Raw genomic sequence first — 17735 nt, 5'->3', positions numbered from 1 at the left:
AAAGAAAAGAGAAGAGGAAGGAAGAGGAAGAAGAGGAGAAGGATAGGAGACTGTAGAAGAGAAAAGGGCAGGAAGGAGGACAGAAGAGGATGATAGGGAAGAAAGGAAGGAGAGTAAAGGAGCTGAGAGGAGAGGAGAGGAAAGGAGAGAAGCTAAGAGGAGAGGAAAGGAAAGAAGAGAGACTGACACTTGAGGGAAAAACATTTGGAGTGACTTCCGGGTACCACATGTTCATATATATAGCCTGAGTGTACACCATATTGCACAGTCCATGCATAAATTCCCCAACACACTACAGCGAAAACTCATCAGAAGCTGAGATGTATACAAACATATGACACAGATGTACACACACAAACAAGTACACGCATACACACACACTAACACGGGCAACCATTAAATCCTCTACTCATGAAAAATGCATGGTAACTAGTGCGGCTTAGCACAACTCCCGATAAATAAGCAATCTCTGGAAGGAGATCGTGTTAAACCTAAAACAAGTGTGTACATGCATGTGTGTAAGAGTGTGAGTGTGTATGCTGAAGATATAAAATGGTTCACCACAAGGAAAGAAGCAGATCCCTTGTGAGAAAAGCTGGGAAAAGAAAGCAGATAGTGTGTCTGTGCAGCGGGGCGGTGTGCTTGATGGAACGACTGATATTGATGTAGCACACACACATACTGGCACTCACACGTTTAAACAATACAAAGAGACACATTGTGGTTGAGGAGACGAGGATTAATGACACCGAACAGCAAGGACTTCACACCGCCTGAGCGTATTACAGAACCTCCCAGACACAAAGGAAAAGCGCGCCGAGTTCAAGGTTGCCAGCAGCTAATAGATTTAAAATGAAAAAGTGTAGCGGCAACAAGTGCACCGAATGGCACACAAAATGTCAAACAAATGTCATTCAATTTGTGTTGCTGCTCGTTGTTTCACTAGATTAGCAGATGCCTTCGTCGGTGACCTCATTGCAATACTTTTTCGAGGCATCTCTATTTTTATTCTCCATGACGAGGGTAAGGAAAGAAAGCTCTTCTCAAATCACAGTCATTCATCTTTCAGGATTCGCCGGAGTGGGTCGGTTAGATTTTTGTTCAAAGGTCTTCCCAAGGTTAGCTCGAGCGTGCAAGATGATGAAATAGATGAGAAGTCTTTTTGAGCTACTGCTAGTTCAGCACAGAGGGTGGCTATAAGCAGAAGAGGAGGTAAAATATGGACTGTGACAAGTTGCCAGAAAATGTCCTTGTTGCCATGAAAAACGTCAACAAGAAAGCGTCTCCTCTCAGTGTTTCTCGTAATTGAATCCTGCAGAGGTGCCGGTGATTTTATCTGTTGTGTATCTTTGACTGATCATTTACAAAAGCACTTAAGACTGCACCACTGGATAGTTAGTTGAGCAGCTAAAAAAAAATGAGGCACTCTCGTTTTTTCCGAGTGAGGTTTCGAGTGAATATTAGAAAACAATAGCAGAACAAAAACACCCTGAGAAATGCTCTGTTGTGAAAATGTGTCGCCTGTCTGGTTTCACATTCATTAAAAATCATTTAAATATTCATTAATATCTGCGCTAGGATCTTCTCAATTCCTCCAAATTTCTTTAATCACATGAGCAGCTCTGACTCTTTATTCCTCTCTCTTTCCATTTCTATTTCTCATACAGACGCAGTGTTAACCTGACTGCTGCAGTGTAAAGATAATTAGCATTTTTATTGAAAGCATATGCTTTATTAAGGAGGTATTCGTCTAGGAGGAAATTCAGTGTGTGTGTGCTTATAAGTGAGTGTGTGTGTGTGTGTGTATAGGAAAGGTTTGGGCACGCTCCCGTACGTGCTGTTGCAGACGAGTGGCGACAGCAGCCTTACCGCCATTATCTCTGATCTCCAATCAGCTCAGCCGGCTAAAGCTCAAGGTCATTTATGGACACAGGCGTTAACTTCTTACCCTCCGTTATTTTATTCTTCCTCCAAATCCTGTCGTCCCTACCTGCCTCTTTCTACCACTGTGCTTTTCTCCTCGTTCGCATGTATTTCCACCACTTCTTCCGACCACCTCCTCATGCTGTGTCTTTTTATCAGTTAATTCATTCTCTCTGTTCCTCGTCTGCCGGCCTCGTCTAACCTATTTCTCTCTATCTCCACTTCAGCTGTCGCTCTCTCCCTCCGTCTCCGTCCTTCTGTCCCGTTGGTTCGCTTCCATCTTCTCCTCGCTCCCTCCTTCTCTCTGGGAGACGCATAAAAAATCGTCTGCATATGTGCACACACAAGCGCACATATACAGCGATGAGTGCGCGCACATACGGAGAGATACACAAACACACAAGGACATGATCCTAGCTGAGAGTCTCCACGGCAACACACACATACTTGTGCTGCTCCTCATGTTATCATGATGAAGTTATTCCAAGGGTCCAATCTGACAGAAGTCTTTAATTGGACAAACAAGAAGGTGATTTTATCTTTTAATTAGCTTTCCAACTGAGCCAAGTTCTTTGTCTAAAATAGACTACATGGGTATTGCATAACATATCACTGCTTTTCTGATGAATACACTAAATGTGGTAGTGGGATAATTAGTTCATACCAGCAGTATGAGAGCCTGCACCTACTGCACCAAGATGAGGAAGCAGATAGGACATAATTCAGCTGCGTTTAATGGATGGCCACAATGCAGATAATCTTGTATCTTTTGCTGCAAGAGAGCAGATTTTTAGAGATTAAATGTATCGGTGTATAAGAGCTGTCAGGGATGGATTACTTTATACCGTCCTGTTCTAATGTATGGATATTTATAGTCTGCCTGCAGTGCAATGAGCAAGAATACACAGGTGGCTAATTACCGCCAAAGCTAGCCGGCTAGTTTGGCACATGACTGCCACACTCGCATATCACAGAGAGAGCCAGAGAGTGAGAGGGAAGGCGAGAGAAAGGGGGAGCGAACACTTGATTTTTAGCTCTGGAAAACAGCCAGAAACCTGCAGTGCAGGGAGGAGAGATGAAGAGCTGTGAAGGTATCGCAAGCCAAAAATCCTCAAGAAAAAAAAAAACGAGAAGGGAGGTGGTGGGGCAACATTTCCCTGAAAACTCAAGCATACATAATTTAATTACCTGTTTTACAACCCACTTTGCGATTTGTTTACAATATCTATGTGGTGGGGAAACATAACAGCTAGACTTATGAAAGGAAGAGCTCTGCTTATTTTCCCTCAGTGCGATCAGGTTCTGATTAGCAGAGGTGATGGCTCCAGGTCAGGTGGCTACACTCAACAACCGCTACCAATGCACTCAATGTCCAGGGACGACTACTTGAGTTATTGTGGTCCCTCGATGTTACAGCCATTTACAGCACTAAAGCCAAATGTAAATGAGATGATTTGTTAAAGTTGTAGCTTGTGAGTGTTTCAGGAATACGACACTTTGAGTACACTGTCATATATTTCAGAAAACAAGCCTCCATTATTGATCCGCCCTGATTTATGAAAACATTTTGAAGATATATCAACACTTAATGTCTTACAAAATGTATCTTTCAGAGGAATGCAGCTGACAGCATTGATTTGCTGTGTTAAAGCACGCCAGCTTGATCACAGCCATCTGGATTGCGGGTCTGAACATCGACAAACAACAGTAACTTATTCTGTGACTCATGTATTTTTGAATTTAAAGGAATACCTGATGGATGCCATAAGAGGGCGTAAAAGTAAAGGTATTCCCAGAGGTGATATGGAAAAATATGGATTCATGGTATCCTCGTCCAGCTTTATTAACACTTTTATTTGATACATTGTGCGACATTTCTCTTGGCCAAACACCCACAGGAGCCAGGTAGTGTATCACAGCGCTACCTGATCCAGCCTGAACACTTAGTCAGTACACGGAAGCTGCTAATGTACTGTCAGAGGCTCTCTACCTCTATCCCTGTCTTTCTTTCCATCTCTCTCTGTCTCTCCTTGCTATCGCTCCCTCTGTGTCCCTCCCTCTGTTAGCTGAGCTCTCTGATGACTTTGGTTTCAGATGCTGTCTATTTTTTGCCGTGGGAGGAGGAGGGGGAAGAGGAGGGGGGGACTGGAACGTTACCCCAGCCAACCAATTGTTTATCAGATCAGAATGCGACTCATCTCCCTACAGCTGTTCCTAAACCGCTGTGTTTCACCGTGATTCATCTGCGCAAACCAAGCGTTGTATTTTCAAGCTAAAACATCAATTAGGGCAGAACATACAGACAAGTTTCAAATGAATGGATGAGGCAAGAGTGAAAACACACACCTATGCACACACACCAGGTTTTTAAGTATGCAAGTGTGCGGTGTTTTTGTGTGTGCACGCGCACTCGGTGGGGCATTAAGCAGGTATCAGGTTGTGTTTCCATCTGCTCCAGAGAGGGCTCTGATAGTCCTATTATTTAATCTGCTGGTCATTCTAGACGCCAGGCAAGAGCTGTTTAGCCAGACATAATTGAATGCTTCAGTGTGAGAGATCACCTTGGCCGCCTGTATGGACCGCGGTGCCAGGGCTGAACTCTCAGACAAAAGGTCTGAATGAGTATCTTTGTTATCGGTCTCACTCAAGGAGGACATGTCGTTTTAAGAAGCAGGAAAACTTTAAATTTCATCTTTGCTGACATGGGGTTTAATCCTTCAACAATAAAGAACAGAGACAGCAAAAAAAAAAAAAAAGTGTTCAATATTCAAGCTTAAAACTTTCCCCAATACACAATTTACCTTCAAACAGTTGGGCATATTTCTTTAAACAAAATCTTTCTTAAAATCCTTTCAAAACATGAAAGTCTCACTCCAATATTTCATTGTTGATTGAATTGTTTTTGGCAGCAATAAAATTTACCGACAGAACTTAATCGACGTTTGAAGATGGATTTCTTTGACGTTTAACAACAAAAAGCAAACAACATTTTTGCTCCATTCCAATTCATTTCCTGTTTTTGTGCTGCAGAGATATTTGTGATGGCAACAATAAGTTGTTCAGCACATCATGTGGACAAAAATGGACATGTTTTTATTTCCCAACACCCACGCTGCTTTGTGAATCCACGTTTTGTGTGATCTTTACAAAAAAGACCAAGTATCAAGGTCATGTACGATGGAGTAGTAAGTGTTCAGTTCAACTTTTATTTATAAAACAAAAATTTAATCTGCCAAGAAAGAGGTGCATGAGGTCTCCTGCACTGAAGATAGTGTTTTTTCACAATACGAGACAAGTATCCTCTCTCATTATATCTTAAATGTGTTAAAATATTTACACAAAGATTTTTTTCTCTTTTTACTTTACCGAGTGACTTTCTCTCATTTGGCAGTCTTGTGGTCAGGAGAGTGACCCTCAGAAACATCACTTCTTGTTAGATTCTAAAGCCTCTTGTGAGAGAGGGGTAACTGCCAAAAGAGTCAGGACTTGAAAAATCACTTCACAACGATGAAACAGAAAAGAAGCTGCGGCCCACAAACCCTGTCAGCTTGAATGTAGAGTGACATAAACATTAAGGACGATTAAGTTCTTCTAAATCCACTAAGTCACAGCCCTGAAACGTTAAATATTTATTGTGCACTGAGCTGTAACCCAGATTTGGGTGAGAAACTATACTGTTAAAAAAACATTTCCTTGTTGTTGAGATATTTTGTGCTTGTGTCTCATGAATGTTGTACCCCAGTGAATACAACCTCTCAAGTCTGTTATCACATTGTCAAAGGTCATATCACCATCTGTCATTGCTGGAGCCTGTCCCAACCCTTTTTCTTGTGCTTCCTCCCACGGACTTTCCCAGCGATGAACGATGTCATTCAAAGTGCTGTGTCTTTAAAACGTCAGCATGAAACAGGCTCTTCACAATTTAATCATGGGACACAATACAATAAATCTAATACGTAACTAAAACTTCACATTGAATACAGATAAGACAAAAGCACATGGGGTCATCAGTGCCAGAACTTTTCTGAATAATTAAATCAAGCTGTATTTAACTGTACTTAAATGCTTATAACTTCTGCTGAGAGAGTGTCAGAAAAGTGTGTAAAAACACGCTTTAACAGCAAAGATTCATGGTGAGTGAACTGTTTGGCTGTTAAGAGAAAGCACAATGAGGACAAAAACAGTCCACGTTCAACTCAAACTGAAAGTCTCTCACAGGAAGTATAGCACCAAATTTGTTCCAAACCACATTTTCCACAATCAGATATATCTACTGGGGATAAGACAAAGTATTTTCATTTCAAGCCTCAATACCATTCAACGCCTTTATGGCACTATTTTTTCTTTTGCTTTGATGTATTCCAATATAATTCAGTGGCTAGTATTGCACAGGGTTGTAATATGATTTACGTACAGACTTAAACAACATGTGTAGAATCCACATAAAGTTTGAAAAAGTCAATAACTGGTTTATCTATTTTGCAGAAGTGAACAATTACCTGTGAGATAGTTATCACCTCTTTCAGGGCTACAACTGTCAGAAACAGTGTTGCCACAGCTACCTTGAAAAAGTAATCTGATTACTGATTACTCCTTTAGAAAGTAACTTAGATACTTCACTGATTTCTTAATTTAAAAAAGTAACTAATTTAGTTACAAGTTACTTAAATAGATACATTCAGCGACGCCAACAACATATTCAGCTGCATGGTTTGGCAAAACTGTGATTACTATTACAATAAATAAAAATAACAAGTCTACATGTTTTGTTTTAAAGAAATATGCAGAGTAAGGATGGGTATATTTCACAATTAAAACGATACAATACTGATGCCCGGTACCTGGCAATTGGTACTGGTACTCAATGGTACCAACTTTCGGTACTAGTTTGTGTTTATATGGTAAAAAATATCAATTTGTTTAATTATGAAATATTAAAAATATCAAAAATAAAAATATTATTTTTTAAAATAAATTTTGAATTTCAAAATACAACTAAAGAAAGCATTTACAGCACTATTTTGGTGCACAACAGAACTGTCCAGTTAAATTTTAGATTTAAATTATTTTTTAAAATGCTTTGGATTTTATCAGTCTCATTTTTGTTAAAGCTGTAGCCTGTTGAACCTGTAGTTGCAGTACAAATGAGCAAAAATAAATGGTATTAAAGAGTTAGAGAGCTTGCATAATCCTCAGTACCCTGCTCAGGGCACCCCAATCTAAAAAGTCAAGGCACGCCCCTGCTTGCCACTGGGTGTCTCGTTGTGGGCTACGTTATGTTGCTCTGGTCATTTTAATGATGGGTTTGTGCTTCATGGAGGGTTCAGCTCATAGAATAGAGGGAGTTCTCTCAAGCAAACTGGCAGCACAGGGTGTTCAACAAACCTTAATACTATCATCTTTAGCTTACACAAATTTAAATGCGCATCTCTCTCCAATTCCATTGCTGTGTTTACATGTAGCTGGCTGCATGTGAGTTGTTTATGCTGAAAACGTGACTTGTCGAATACGCAACTCCCGTCACTTCCAAGGTAAAAAAAAAAAAAAAAGATATTTTTTTTTCTAAGAAAAATGGAAAAAGTGTAACAGACAGTGCCTTGGATATGTAACTTTAATCTGATTACTGGTTTGGAAAAAGTAACGTGTTTGATTAGTCGTTACAGAAAAAAGTGCGACGTAAGTCAATAGTGTTGCTGTTTCGTAGTTGTAATACTAACTCATCCCAATAGATGGCAGTACTAAGCCTAAAACTGAGAGCCACCATCAACACATAGAGAAAGAAGATTAACAACATTAGGAGCTGTGCATTGTGAGAAACACTGCAAGCTGAACTGGCACGATACATAGGATGGCAAACTTTACTCAGGATTTCACAGAAATCAGTGGGCACTCCCAGGGACTGTAGCAAAAAGTTTTTCATGTTGTCCCCGTTCTTTTTCTCCTGTAGGCTCACAGCTTTAGGATGTGCTTCAACCACCTTCTGGTGGGATTACTGTATTACAGCCAGGCACCAGTAGAAAAAGATAACCCTTTCTATCACTGCTAATATCAACCTCATATAAAATGTGTGGAATTTCTTTTTCAAAAGGTACTTACTGTAGGGGACACACTCATATTGAACCTCCAGGTATTTGTATGTCCCAGGACAGGGGTCAGGGAAGACATCAGGTCCAGCCACCACTGCACACTGGGTACGGTTGTTGCATCTGCGCAGGAAAGACACAGGCTGTCAGCCAAACATCCATTCACTGAATAATCCACACATGCGTATTTGAAGGTCACAGCACGAAGACTGTGACATGAAGAGTGTGAATGTGAAATACAATGAGATGTACTATCCACTCATAGGGTTTGCTGTATTCAACTTGACACTTGAGATTCATCTGAACGCAAAGACCCTTGGGATTGACAAAAGAGCAGACAATATGCGAATGGTGGTTGACCTGGGGAGAGTATTACACTAATGGAACTGTTGGACCTTGTATACCAGGTGGTTTACAACTGGGATGGTGTGGAAAAAACACTACATGTGTTTGTGTGTGTGTGTGCAGCAGAAAACCTTTGGCTTTCAGAGTATTTTGTCCCAGATTACATATAATTAATCTTAATTACCACAGGGGCCCACTCTTCTGACACACAAAAAGTAAGTAATTCTCACTCTTATTAACACAGGTCATGTGCAGTCAGCACTCTATGTGACAGTGCTGGGTGGTGCGTAGGCATGTAGGTTTAAAGATGTAATAAAACACATGTTTATATCATTTATCTAATAAATAATGCTTTGAAAGGGTTGACTGCATATACTTTCATGATAGATGCATGTAATAACACAGAATGCGACCCCATGAGAAGTGCCGTGCCACTTTGTCTCGGTTTGAATACATTATCTGAATGAGGTGAATGAGAAATGTGCTTTGGAGATACAAAGAACACAAAGAAGAACAAGGGCTGAGGATCTATCTCTCCTCTAATCTGAATATTTTCTTTCAATTAGTACAACTGCTCTGTCGCTCCCCTTCTCCCTCTCTGCGCACCTGTCAAACAGGTGACATTTACATTAAAACTTCAGATTCTCCCACTGAGATATTTTTAATGAGCACGGCAAACCCCTCTAGCCTTTCTCTTACAGTTTCATTCAACAATTTGCATAATGAAATATGCATGAGAGCTAATTTAATTTTTTTGTTTAATATTCACATAAGACACAGAGTACTAACACGGGCAACAAGTTCCACTTCCTGTGACCTATATCGGTGTCTGTCGCTGACCAACGCATCTATGCATGGTCAAGTGAGGTCTTTAAAGCTCTTATGTGGGGCAATGTCTGTCATATTCTAATAACAATACCCACCAGTCTTCTCTCCTCCCTCCCTCCCTTCTTTTTTCTCGCCTCTGTGCTTTTTAATTTCTTGCCCCGGTGCTTTCATCATCGGTCACCTGTCATCAGTGCAAGTCATGGACTTGGGGGGACACAAACTGACACAGGCCGCAACTTTGCTCACAACACCCACCATTGAATGCCACTGGCTGGCCCACGGTGCTGAATCAGAGCCCCTAACCACCATTTAATGACCCTGCAAAATTACAAGAAAGAAGTCCCATCTAGTTATTTCCCAGCACAGCAGACAAGATGATGAAGACAAGTCTTACTCAAAACCAAGCAAAAGTATTAATTATTTCCACACGCAAACCTGTTAACACCAAGAAATGGCAAATCCCACAAGAGAAAGCTTGTGAAAAAAACCCAAGTGACAAAAGATGATGCTTGTGAGCTGGGCAGTGAAAGCACATGACATCAAATAGTCATCGCAAAAAGCTAACAAAATGAATAAGTAACTAAAACATAATATATTAAAACACACAAAAAAAGCCCTGGTGCAGGGAGCAGACAGGGCAGGAGGAAGATGCAAATGTGTTCGAAAAGAATCAGAAGGAGAAAATGTAAGTTGTGCTCTAGCTGAGGGGAATGTGTGTGTGTGGGGGTGTGTGTATGTGTGTGTCCATTTCTACTTTATGATACAGCAGAAATGCCTGAATCCTGGGGACTTTCACGCCTCAGTCATAAAGAACTGAAGGTTATTGACTGCTGGTTTAAACAGAGGGTATAGAGTAAAGATTTGACATAATCTCTCATGTGCTTTCCCCCTCTCTCTGCCTATTTTTGTCTGCACTACCTTTCTTTTCCTTCTCCCCACACTCCCTAAGCCCAGATAATAAACTAATTTCTTTCCTCAGCCTTTGTCTCCATCCTTCCCACCAAGGAATTATTCCTCTGCGTTCCCTCTTCTTTGTCCCTCATTCTGCCAGCCTGTTTTTTTTTCTCCTGTCTGTTTATCTGCCTAAAACCCACTTAGCTGCAGTTTCTCAATATGTGGGATATATGTGTGGTAGGGCCTTGCATATTCTCTTTCTCTCCTTTCCTAATATCTTTCTCATCCCTGCCTCCCCCAGGGTGTCATCTCCAGCCTCCCTCTGCTTCTCCCTCCATCTCTCCTCCGTCCTTCCTTGAGCCTGTGTGCTGACGTCACCATTCTGTCTGAGCCAGTAGTCTGAGTCAGATCCAAAAAGACTCCCCTATGTCCCCAGCATCCACGCTGTTTTCTCCCCCCCTCTCTTTCTCCTTTACTTTCATTCTGCCTCTGAAAATGTGTTCATGCACGGGAGCAAAACAGAAGAACATCAGCAAAAATGCACAACTCATGTTCCTCCTGCGCTGCACGATGAATATGGATGAAGAAATGCATATCTGTACTCCCACCACACACCTTTGGAACCTCGTCCTTTTTTATCCGCATTTAACACCGGTACAGTTCATATTTTCCCTGTGTCTTTTTCTCTATGTTGGCAGAAAAGCTCCCTTTTTTTAATTAGCATGACCACATCAAAACAAGGCAGTGGCCTGGATACCGCCTTGCCTGCTGGCTTTCTTCCCTGCAACGCACAACACACACACACGCTCAGATACACACACACACAAACAAACTCTTCACTAACAAAGCTGAGCTGTGGCAGGCAGGGAGAGAGAGCTCCGATGCTGCAGCGGGTGCTGCTGTTGTTATTGTCTCTGATGTTTTTCACTTTGTTTGGCAGACCTCCCTTCACTCCGTCTCTGTCTCTCTCCTTCATACAAATATAACTGACTGATGATTTGATGAGGCTGACGCTTGCTGATGGAGAGCTTGCGTGCATGTGCGTGTGTGTGTGTGAGGTATATGTGTGCATTTGTGACAGCACACACGTGTGTCTGTGCAGCAGATGCAGAAAGGAATCAATATTTGTGTGCAGTAAAAGTGTGCGTTTCTGTCACCATGTGTCTATGCGCCCCGTTGCAGATGTGTGGAAGGAGTATATAATTACAGAGCAAGTGAGAGCTGGGAACTAATCCTCATGAGTTGAAAGAGGTGTCTGAGAGTGAGTGACGCACAAAGCCTCAGCACAGTCCTCTGGAATCAACATTTGAATACAGTCGAACCGCTCCGTAACACTGTCTGAGTCATCTGTCGCACCGTGTGAACATCCTAAACACATGCAAACTTTCTGAAACTGTGTCTGAGGGCTGTAAACACGCAAACCCACACGCTAACCCACAAACACACAAACAGACACAAGTATTTACAGCATATCCAGTCCAATAACAGACAGATTAACCTTCTAGAGAGCTGGAATAACATCTCAGAACTGAGTTCCTATTGCACTGCTCATGTAAAGCCCTGCACATAAAAAATACACTGCATCTTTCCAATACTTTCGGTAGCTACACACATGATTGCTTCAAATATGTTGTGTTTTTACTACTGGGCTGCAACTTGTCTATGAATAGGTGGGTGCACCCTGCTCATGTCATGGTGGCCTCAAAATAGTGGTGATTGCTTTAAGACTGCAAGGGAAGCTCAGCTTCCCCTAAAATTTCTCCAAAAAAAGTGGTGATGTGTACTGCTGTGTGTACATTTCATTGACAAAATATGCGCTAGAATTCCTTCATCTTTTGTTCAGAATCAGCTACCTATCACAGGTGTCTGGCTCGACCTCCTTCTCATTCACCCCCGCAGACTCCCAGCGCTTTAACATAGTGGGACGCTCAGCGTCTTCTGACTTCAGCGGGGAAGCGCAGAGTGGGTTGTTCCACTGTGGAAACTGGACGGTCATTGGATAAACACTGGGCTTTGTCCTGCCCATCTGACACTTAGCGTCTCTGGGGGTCTATAAGACAGTAGGCTGGCCTGGACGCTGGGCTTCTGCATGATGATTGGATGATCTGTTTGAGGCCGAATCCCTTTTTGATTGACAGTGAAATGAGCCAGTCAGCAATCTTGAAGTATAAACCTCCACCAGAGCATCTTCTTAGTTGTTCTGGACTGATCCGGAGGCTTTACTGATCCCAAGCGAGTTTACCTTTCTCAAAAACAACGAGCACTGAGAGAACACTGGTAAAATCCCTGGAAAAAACACATGGCTGGTACGAGGGTCACAGATTATTTTCTTGAAAAGGAATGGAGGGTAGAAATTACGTTTAAATAAATAAACAAATTTATGATGTAGGCTGGAAAACAATGAGCTTCCCCTCCTTGAATGACCAGCAGCCTCCACTGCCTCAGAACGGCCTTATTTCTTCATGGCCAGTGTTGGTAATAACAACGTTAGAACTAACAGTGTGACTAACACCGTTACTTTTTCCAGTAACGGGTACTCTAATTAATTACTTTTTGAAACTTTCAAACACCATTCCTGTTATTGACAGTGAAATGAGGTGCGTTGCTATTTATCCAACCTGGCTCACTCAGCTAGGCACAAGAGAGGAGCTGCAAATAAAATGTGGGGGAAAGTGGGAAGACACACTAGTAATGATGAGGGCAACCATGTTGACACGTCTTTAACACAGAGCCGACACTCAAATAAACTTTTCGGCAACAAACATCAAACAGCCACATATGTGCGTCTCTGGGTAACCTGAAGTCAGAGAGAATCTAATGCACCTGCAGCGTCTTTGGATCAAACCAACTTGAGGGAGAGGTGTGGATGCTTTTCAAAGTTTGAATGTAAGGCACAAGTAGCAGACTTGTTTTGACAAACTAGCTTCATGAAGTTGCTGCAGATTTGTCAGCTGCACATCCATGATGAGAATCTCCCATTCCAACACATCCCAAAGGTGCTCTATTGGATTGTTGTGTGTGTTCAGAGATGGTCTTTTGCATACCTTGGTTATATCAAGTGGTTATTTGACTTACTGCTGTCTCTTTATCATCACCATTCTCCTTTGACCTCTGACATCAACAAGGCCTTTTTGGTCCTTTCTCTGTAAACCCTAGAGGTGGTTGTGTGTAAAAACTTCAGGTGGTCTTGTCCATCTCTACATGATCACATGCATTGAGTTGCTGCCATGGGTAACGCTTTATATTATGGTCCTGTAATAAGCATTAATAAGACCTTTCTTATAAGATGCTCATTGACATTATTTGTTTGTAAGACTATATGACTGCTTAATACGTGTTTAATAAGGTCATTGTAATAGTTACTACAAGAAAACTTTATCTATAAGCTATATGGAACCTAACCCTAACCCTCTTTGTTTTTTGTCTTCTGCTTTTGTCTCTCATGAGCCCTACCCCAGCCCTTCCCTAAACCTAACCATTCAGGGCCCCATGCCTAAACCTAACCTGTGGGGCCTAACCCTTATCAAACACTTATTACGCAGTTATATAGTCTTATAAACAAATAATAATGTTAATAAGCATCTTCTAAGTACTTACAAAGGTCTTAATTATGCTTATTACAGGACCTTAATATAAACCGATACCCTGCCATGTGATTGGCTGATTAGATATTTGGGTTGACAATCAGTTGAACCAATCTACCTAATAAAGTAGCCTATGCTATTTTTAACTGTATATTTTCTTGTAATTGTATTGTTGTAATGTCTGTCTCTTGCAGTAAGCTGTTAAATAGACTTGTACTTTTATTGTGCTGACGGTTTGAAGGGCTAAATAAAAATCTTATAATTATGTGTTACAACAGTGTGCTGCTGAAACACATTAGCACTGACTTTTAAATGAAGCCTATACTTTACTTTAACTGTTCTTTTTAATTCATTTCACATTTTTGAAGCTTACAAAGTTTGAACTTGTGCATGCTTCATCTTTACATCTATTTTCACAGCAGGAACACAATGATGGTTTAAAAACGTTTCTATATAGGTTCCTCTGAGAGTTTTTTTTTTTTGTTGTAACATGCAATATGGACTAATGGTGCGTGAAAAGTCAGCCTTTTATTTTTCTCAGCTCCTCCACCCCACTGTGAGGTAACAGAGAAGAAAAACGTCTTTTCTGCTTTTGACTCGAGGACCCATTCAGGAAAAATAGGTTCTGAATGTTTATTTGACCTTTCTTCAGCCATTTGTTCATTCTGATCACTGATATATTTCTCTATTTTATACATTTTTGCTAATGACTAGGTTAGATTCAAAACTAAATCAAACTATTCTTACAAAAAAATGTAAGGAAAAAATAGATTAAAAATATTCCTGATGACTGAAAACAGATTTTGAAAGATACAGCATATTTTGATCATGAATCCAAATAAAATCCCAATGCTGGAAAAACACAAGCACAGGGAGTTGAGCAGTTGAAAAACAAAAATTAAAAGACAGTTTGTAAAAATACAAGAAAGCAAGTAGGGATGATTTTGTGGGGCTCTTTATGTCCTGTGGGAGCTCAGGAAACCCATTTAGCAGCAGACAAAGTGAAGTTACTGTATCTCGCCACAGGATAAAAAGCTGTTAAGCCGGCAACACACTCCTCTCCCCCCCTTTCCAAATACACACATACATTATACACACAGCACATATGAGATTCTGCTGGCACTGGCCTTGTTTCTGCTTTATTAGCTCCCTTATGTAGTTACACACACATATATAGAGTATAGGACTGTTTGGAGATGAAGAAAAGGAGGGGTAAGAACAGATGTCCAGGCAAAGGACTAAAAACTGTGAAAGGATGTAGAGGAAGTAGGTGTAATAAGTAATTGAAGATGGATGCTGGAGTGTGTGATTGACAGGGGTGAAAGAAGAGGAGCACAAGACAGGTGTTTGTGTGTGTCTGAGTGTGTGTGTGTGTGTGTGAGAGAGAGTCTCTATATATGTCTGCCATGGACTGTGACAGATCTGTCTCTCTGTCTCCCATACTCATACACACACCGTCACATATATACGTACACACAAACACTGACGCACTCCTGTGCGGTCCCTGAATGCATTTCTGTCAGCTCTCGAGCTGGCTGTCAAACAAGCCACAGGTAAAATAATGTTGTTTTTCCTACTGGGAAAAAGCTTTGAGATGTGTTACATTATTAATATTTGGCTGGAGGATGTCACTCTCTCCCATTCTTTCTGAGAAAGTCAACTTCCTTTTTCGACATGTAATAAATGTGTGTACCACCAGCATGTATATGATGCTTGTCCTGTCTTTAGCTTTTGTGTGTTTACCTCGCACTGCCATACCTGTACTCTAGGCACTGAATGAGTCAACAGCTCTAATCAGGGGGAAGTATAAAAGCAGATTCTGAATTTCAAATATTGAGCCTATGCGTCCAGTTGGCAAATAGCTAAATGGGTGTTCTATTTAAAGTGCCTCGGCCCGCCTACTCTTGCTGCTCTCCTCAAAAACCACTTTGCAATCCACCCCCGCTCCTCTTTTATTGTTGTTGGATTTTTCCAGTGTCATATTTACTCTTCACTTCTCTCTTTCTGTCTAACATAAGTCTGGTTCTGCTCAAGGTTTCTGCCTGTTAAAAGTGGGTTTGCCCTTGCCAGTACAAGTGTAACTTGATAAATGCTGCAAAGTGCTCCACTTCTGGTGGGTTAGGATAAGATAAGACTCTTTGCTGATAATATAACATGAGCAGGCCTTGACCTGTTGGAAATAACACTCTTGAGATAACACATGTTGTAATTTGGTGCAATATAAATAAAGACAGATTGAATGACACGTATTGTCAGTGGTGTGTACACTGCTCTGATGTGCTGCTGCTCTACCTTCCTTGAATTTTTATTAGCGATGTTTGATAGGACAATTTCCAGCCCAATACCAGTATGAGTGCTCCCTCTTGGGTACTCACCTACACCACTAGTACTTCTGATTAGGGATGTCCCGATCAGGTATTTTTGCCCCCCTGAGTCTGAGTCCAAGTCATTTGATTTTGAGTATCTGCTGATACAGAGTTCCGATCCAATACTACTATTCTGATACATCGGGCTACCAGCTTAAAGCTACTGCCATGTTCTGCTCTACTTTACAGCATTCAACCAATAGTGTCACGGTTGTGATGTCATGCCCTGCCTTATTTCTGTGCGGGGTTGAGACGGTCTGACTCTGTACCACCACACAGCCATAGGAAATACTAAGATGTTATTTTTCCCATTTGTTTTAAACTATTACCGATTTGATAAAAAAAATAATAATACAAATTTATATATATCTATATATACACAACCAAACCTGATCGAGACATAATATCTGATTCCGATCGAGTCTGTAACCACGTGATCAGCTCTGATTTCCAACCATGTGATCTGATCTGGACATCCCAACTTTTGATACCACAAAATTTCAATTAACAGTGACAAATCATTCTTAACAAAGGCAGCACAATCACTCTGCGACTGAGCTCAAAATAAAACACAAACAAATCTCTCTGAGCTTAATATTTGTTTTTCACAGATTAACAAAAGTGCAAACTAAAAATAACAACTCTCAGAGTTTTAGTGATTTTCTATATAAACTGAAGTGAAAAATAAAACAGTTTAATTGTTAACTCTCCCTGGTTCACTCATGTTGTCTGAAAAAGACCTGACACACATTTGCTGTAGTGACAAACTGCAGCAATGTAGCGCCAGCTACCGGTGGAGAGAACTTACTCGGCGTAAGATTTTGTTGCCTTGATTATGGTATCAGCAGTCTTCACAAGTACTGATTCCTTGAAATAAAACTGGTATCAACATGATACCACATACCAGTATTCACCCATCCCTACTGTTAATATAAGCATGTGACAGAGAGGGTCGGTGTGCTCTTCCCACCTCTGGCCTTTGCACTCTACATAGGCACATGGAAGGGCAGGAAACCACAAGAGCAGAGCCATACTTTCAAATATAACTTGTGGCACACGTGTAGACATTGTAAACCTAATGATATCAACTGTTTACACAGATGATGAGTACTATGTTGCTAACACTTTAGCAATTGCCCATGCCATTTGATTTGAAAATTTTACTGAATGTCACAAGATCTAACATCAAATTTCAGATGTCATAGAAATTGTTCAGAAAGGCTAATTATGACAAGAACTTAACTTAGCTGCTTAATTTTCCCTGAAATTGATCTTTTGAGGCTTTAATAAAATTTGAATAGTACAGGACATCTGCTTTTAGGATGAGGAACTGCTTCACAGAGAAAAGTTCTCCTCTGCTGTATTTTTCATCTTACACACAACGGCTCATGAGGATGCCACACAAACACATTATGTCCTCTTTTTTGCAAGCAGGCTTACATCCAAGTACAGTTTTAAGCTCCACCATTTCTTCTCTCCTCCCCTCTCTTCTTCCCCTGGTTGCCATAGCAACTTCCACGTCGCCCAATTCCAGGACACACTCAGGGAGTCTTCCTCCTGATTCCACCTAGCAACATTCCTGTGCTGTCATCCCTGTGTTTCTCTCGGCTTACATCCGTGTGTGCATTTGTGTGTACTTCCCTATGTGACACCTCTCTCTCCACAGTTTAATCCAAGACCACCTGCTAGCACAAACTCCAAATCCTCCTAAA

General features: G+C 41.0%; 1 protein-coding gene across 2 annotated transcripts in view; it reads right to left on the bottom strand.

Moving 5' to 3' along the window:
- Nucleotides 1-17735, bottom strand: part of adgrl3.1 (adhesion G protein-coupled receptor L3.1) — a 138600-nt gene that overhangs the window by 72451 nt on the left and 48414 nt on the right. For both annotated transcript variants that reach the window (XM_074687372.1, XM_074687381.1), the window contains exon 6: nucleotides 8020-8129. In XM_074687372.1, coding sequence (XP_074543473.1) covers nucleotides 8020-8129 — 110 coding nt within the window. The remainder of the gene's footprint in view (nucleotides 1-8019; nucleotides 8130-17735) is intronic.

Source organism: Halichoeres trimaculatus, unplaced genomic scaffold (assembly GCF_033239565.1).
Source record: "Halichoeres trimaculatus isolate MK-OKI-2021-1 unplaced genomic scaffold, fHalTri1.1 fHalTri1_scaffold_2, whole genome shotgun sequence".
Lineage (NCBI taxonomy): Eukaryota > Metazoa > Chordata > Actinopteri > Labriformes > Labridae > Halichoeres > Halichoeres trimaculatus.
The sequence above is the reverse complement of the archived record's forward strand: the minus strand, read 5'-3'. Positions and strand labels throughout refer to the sequence as shown.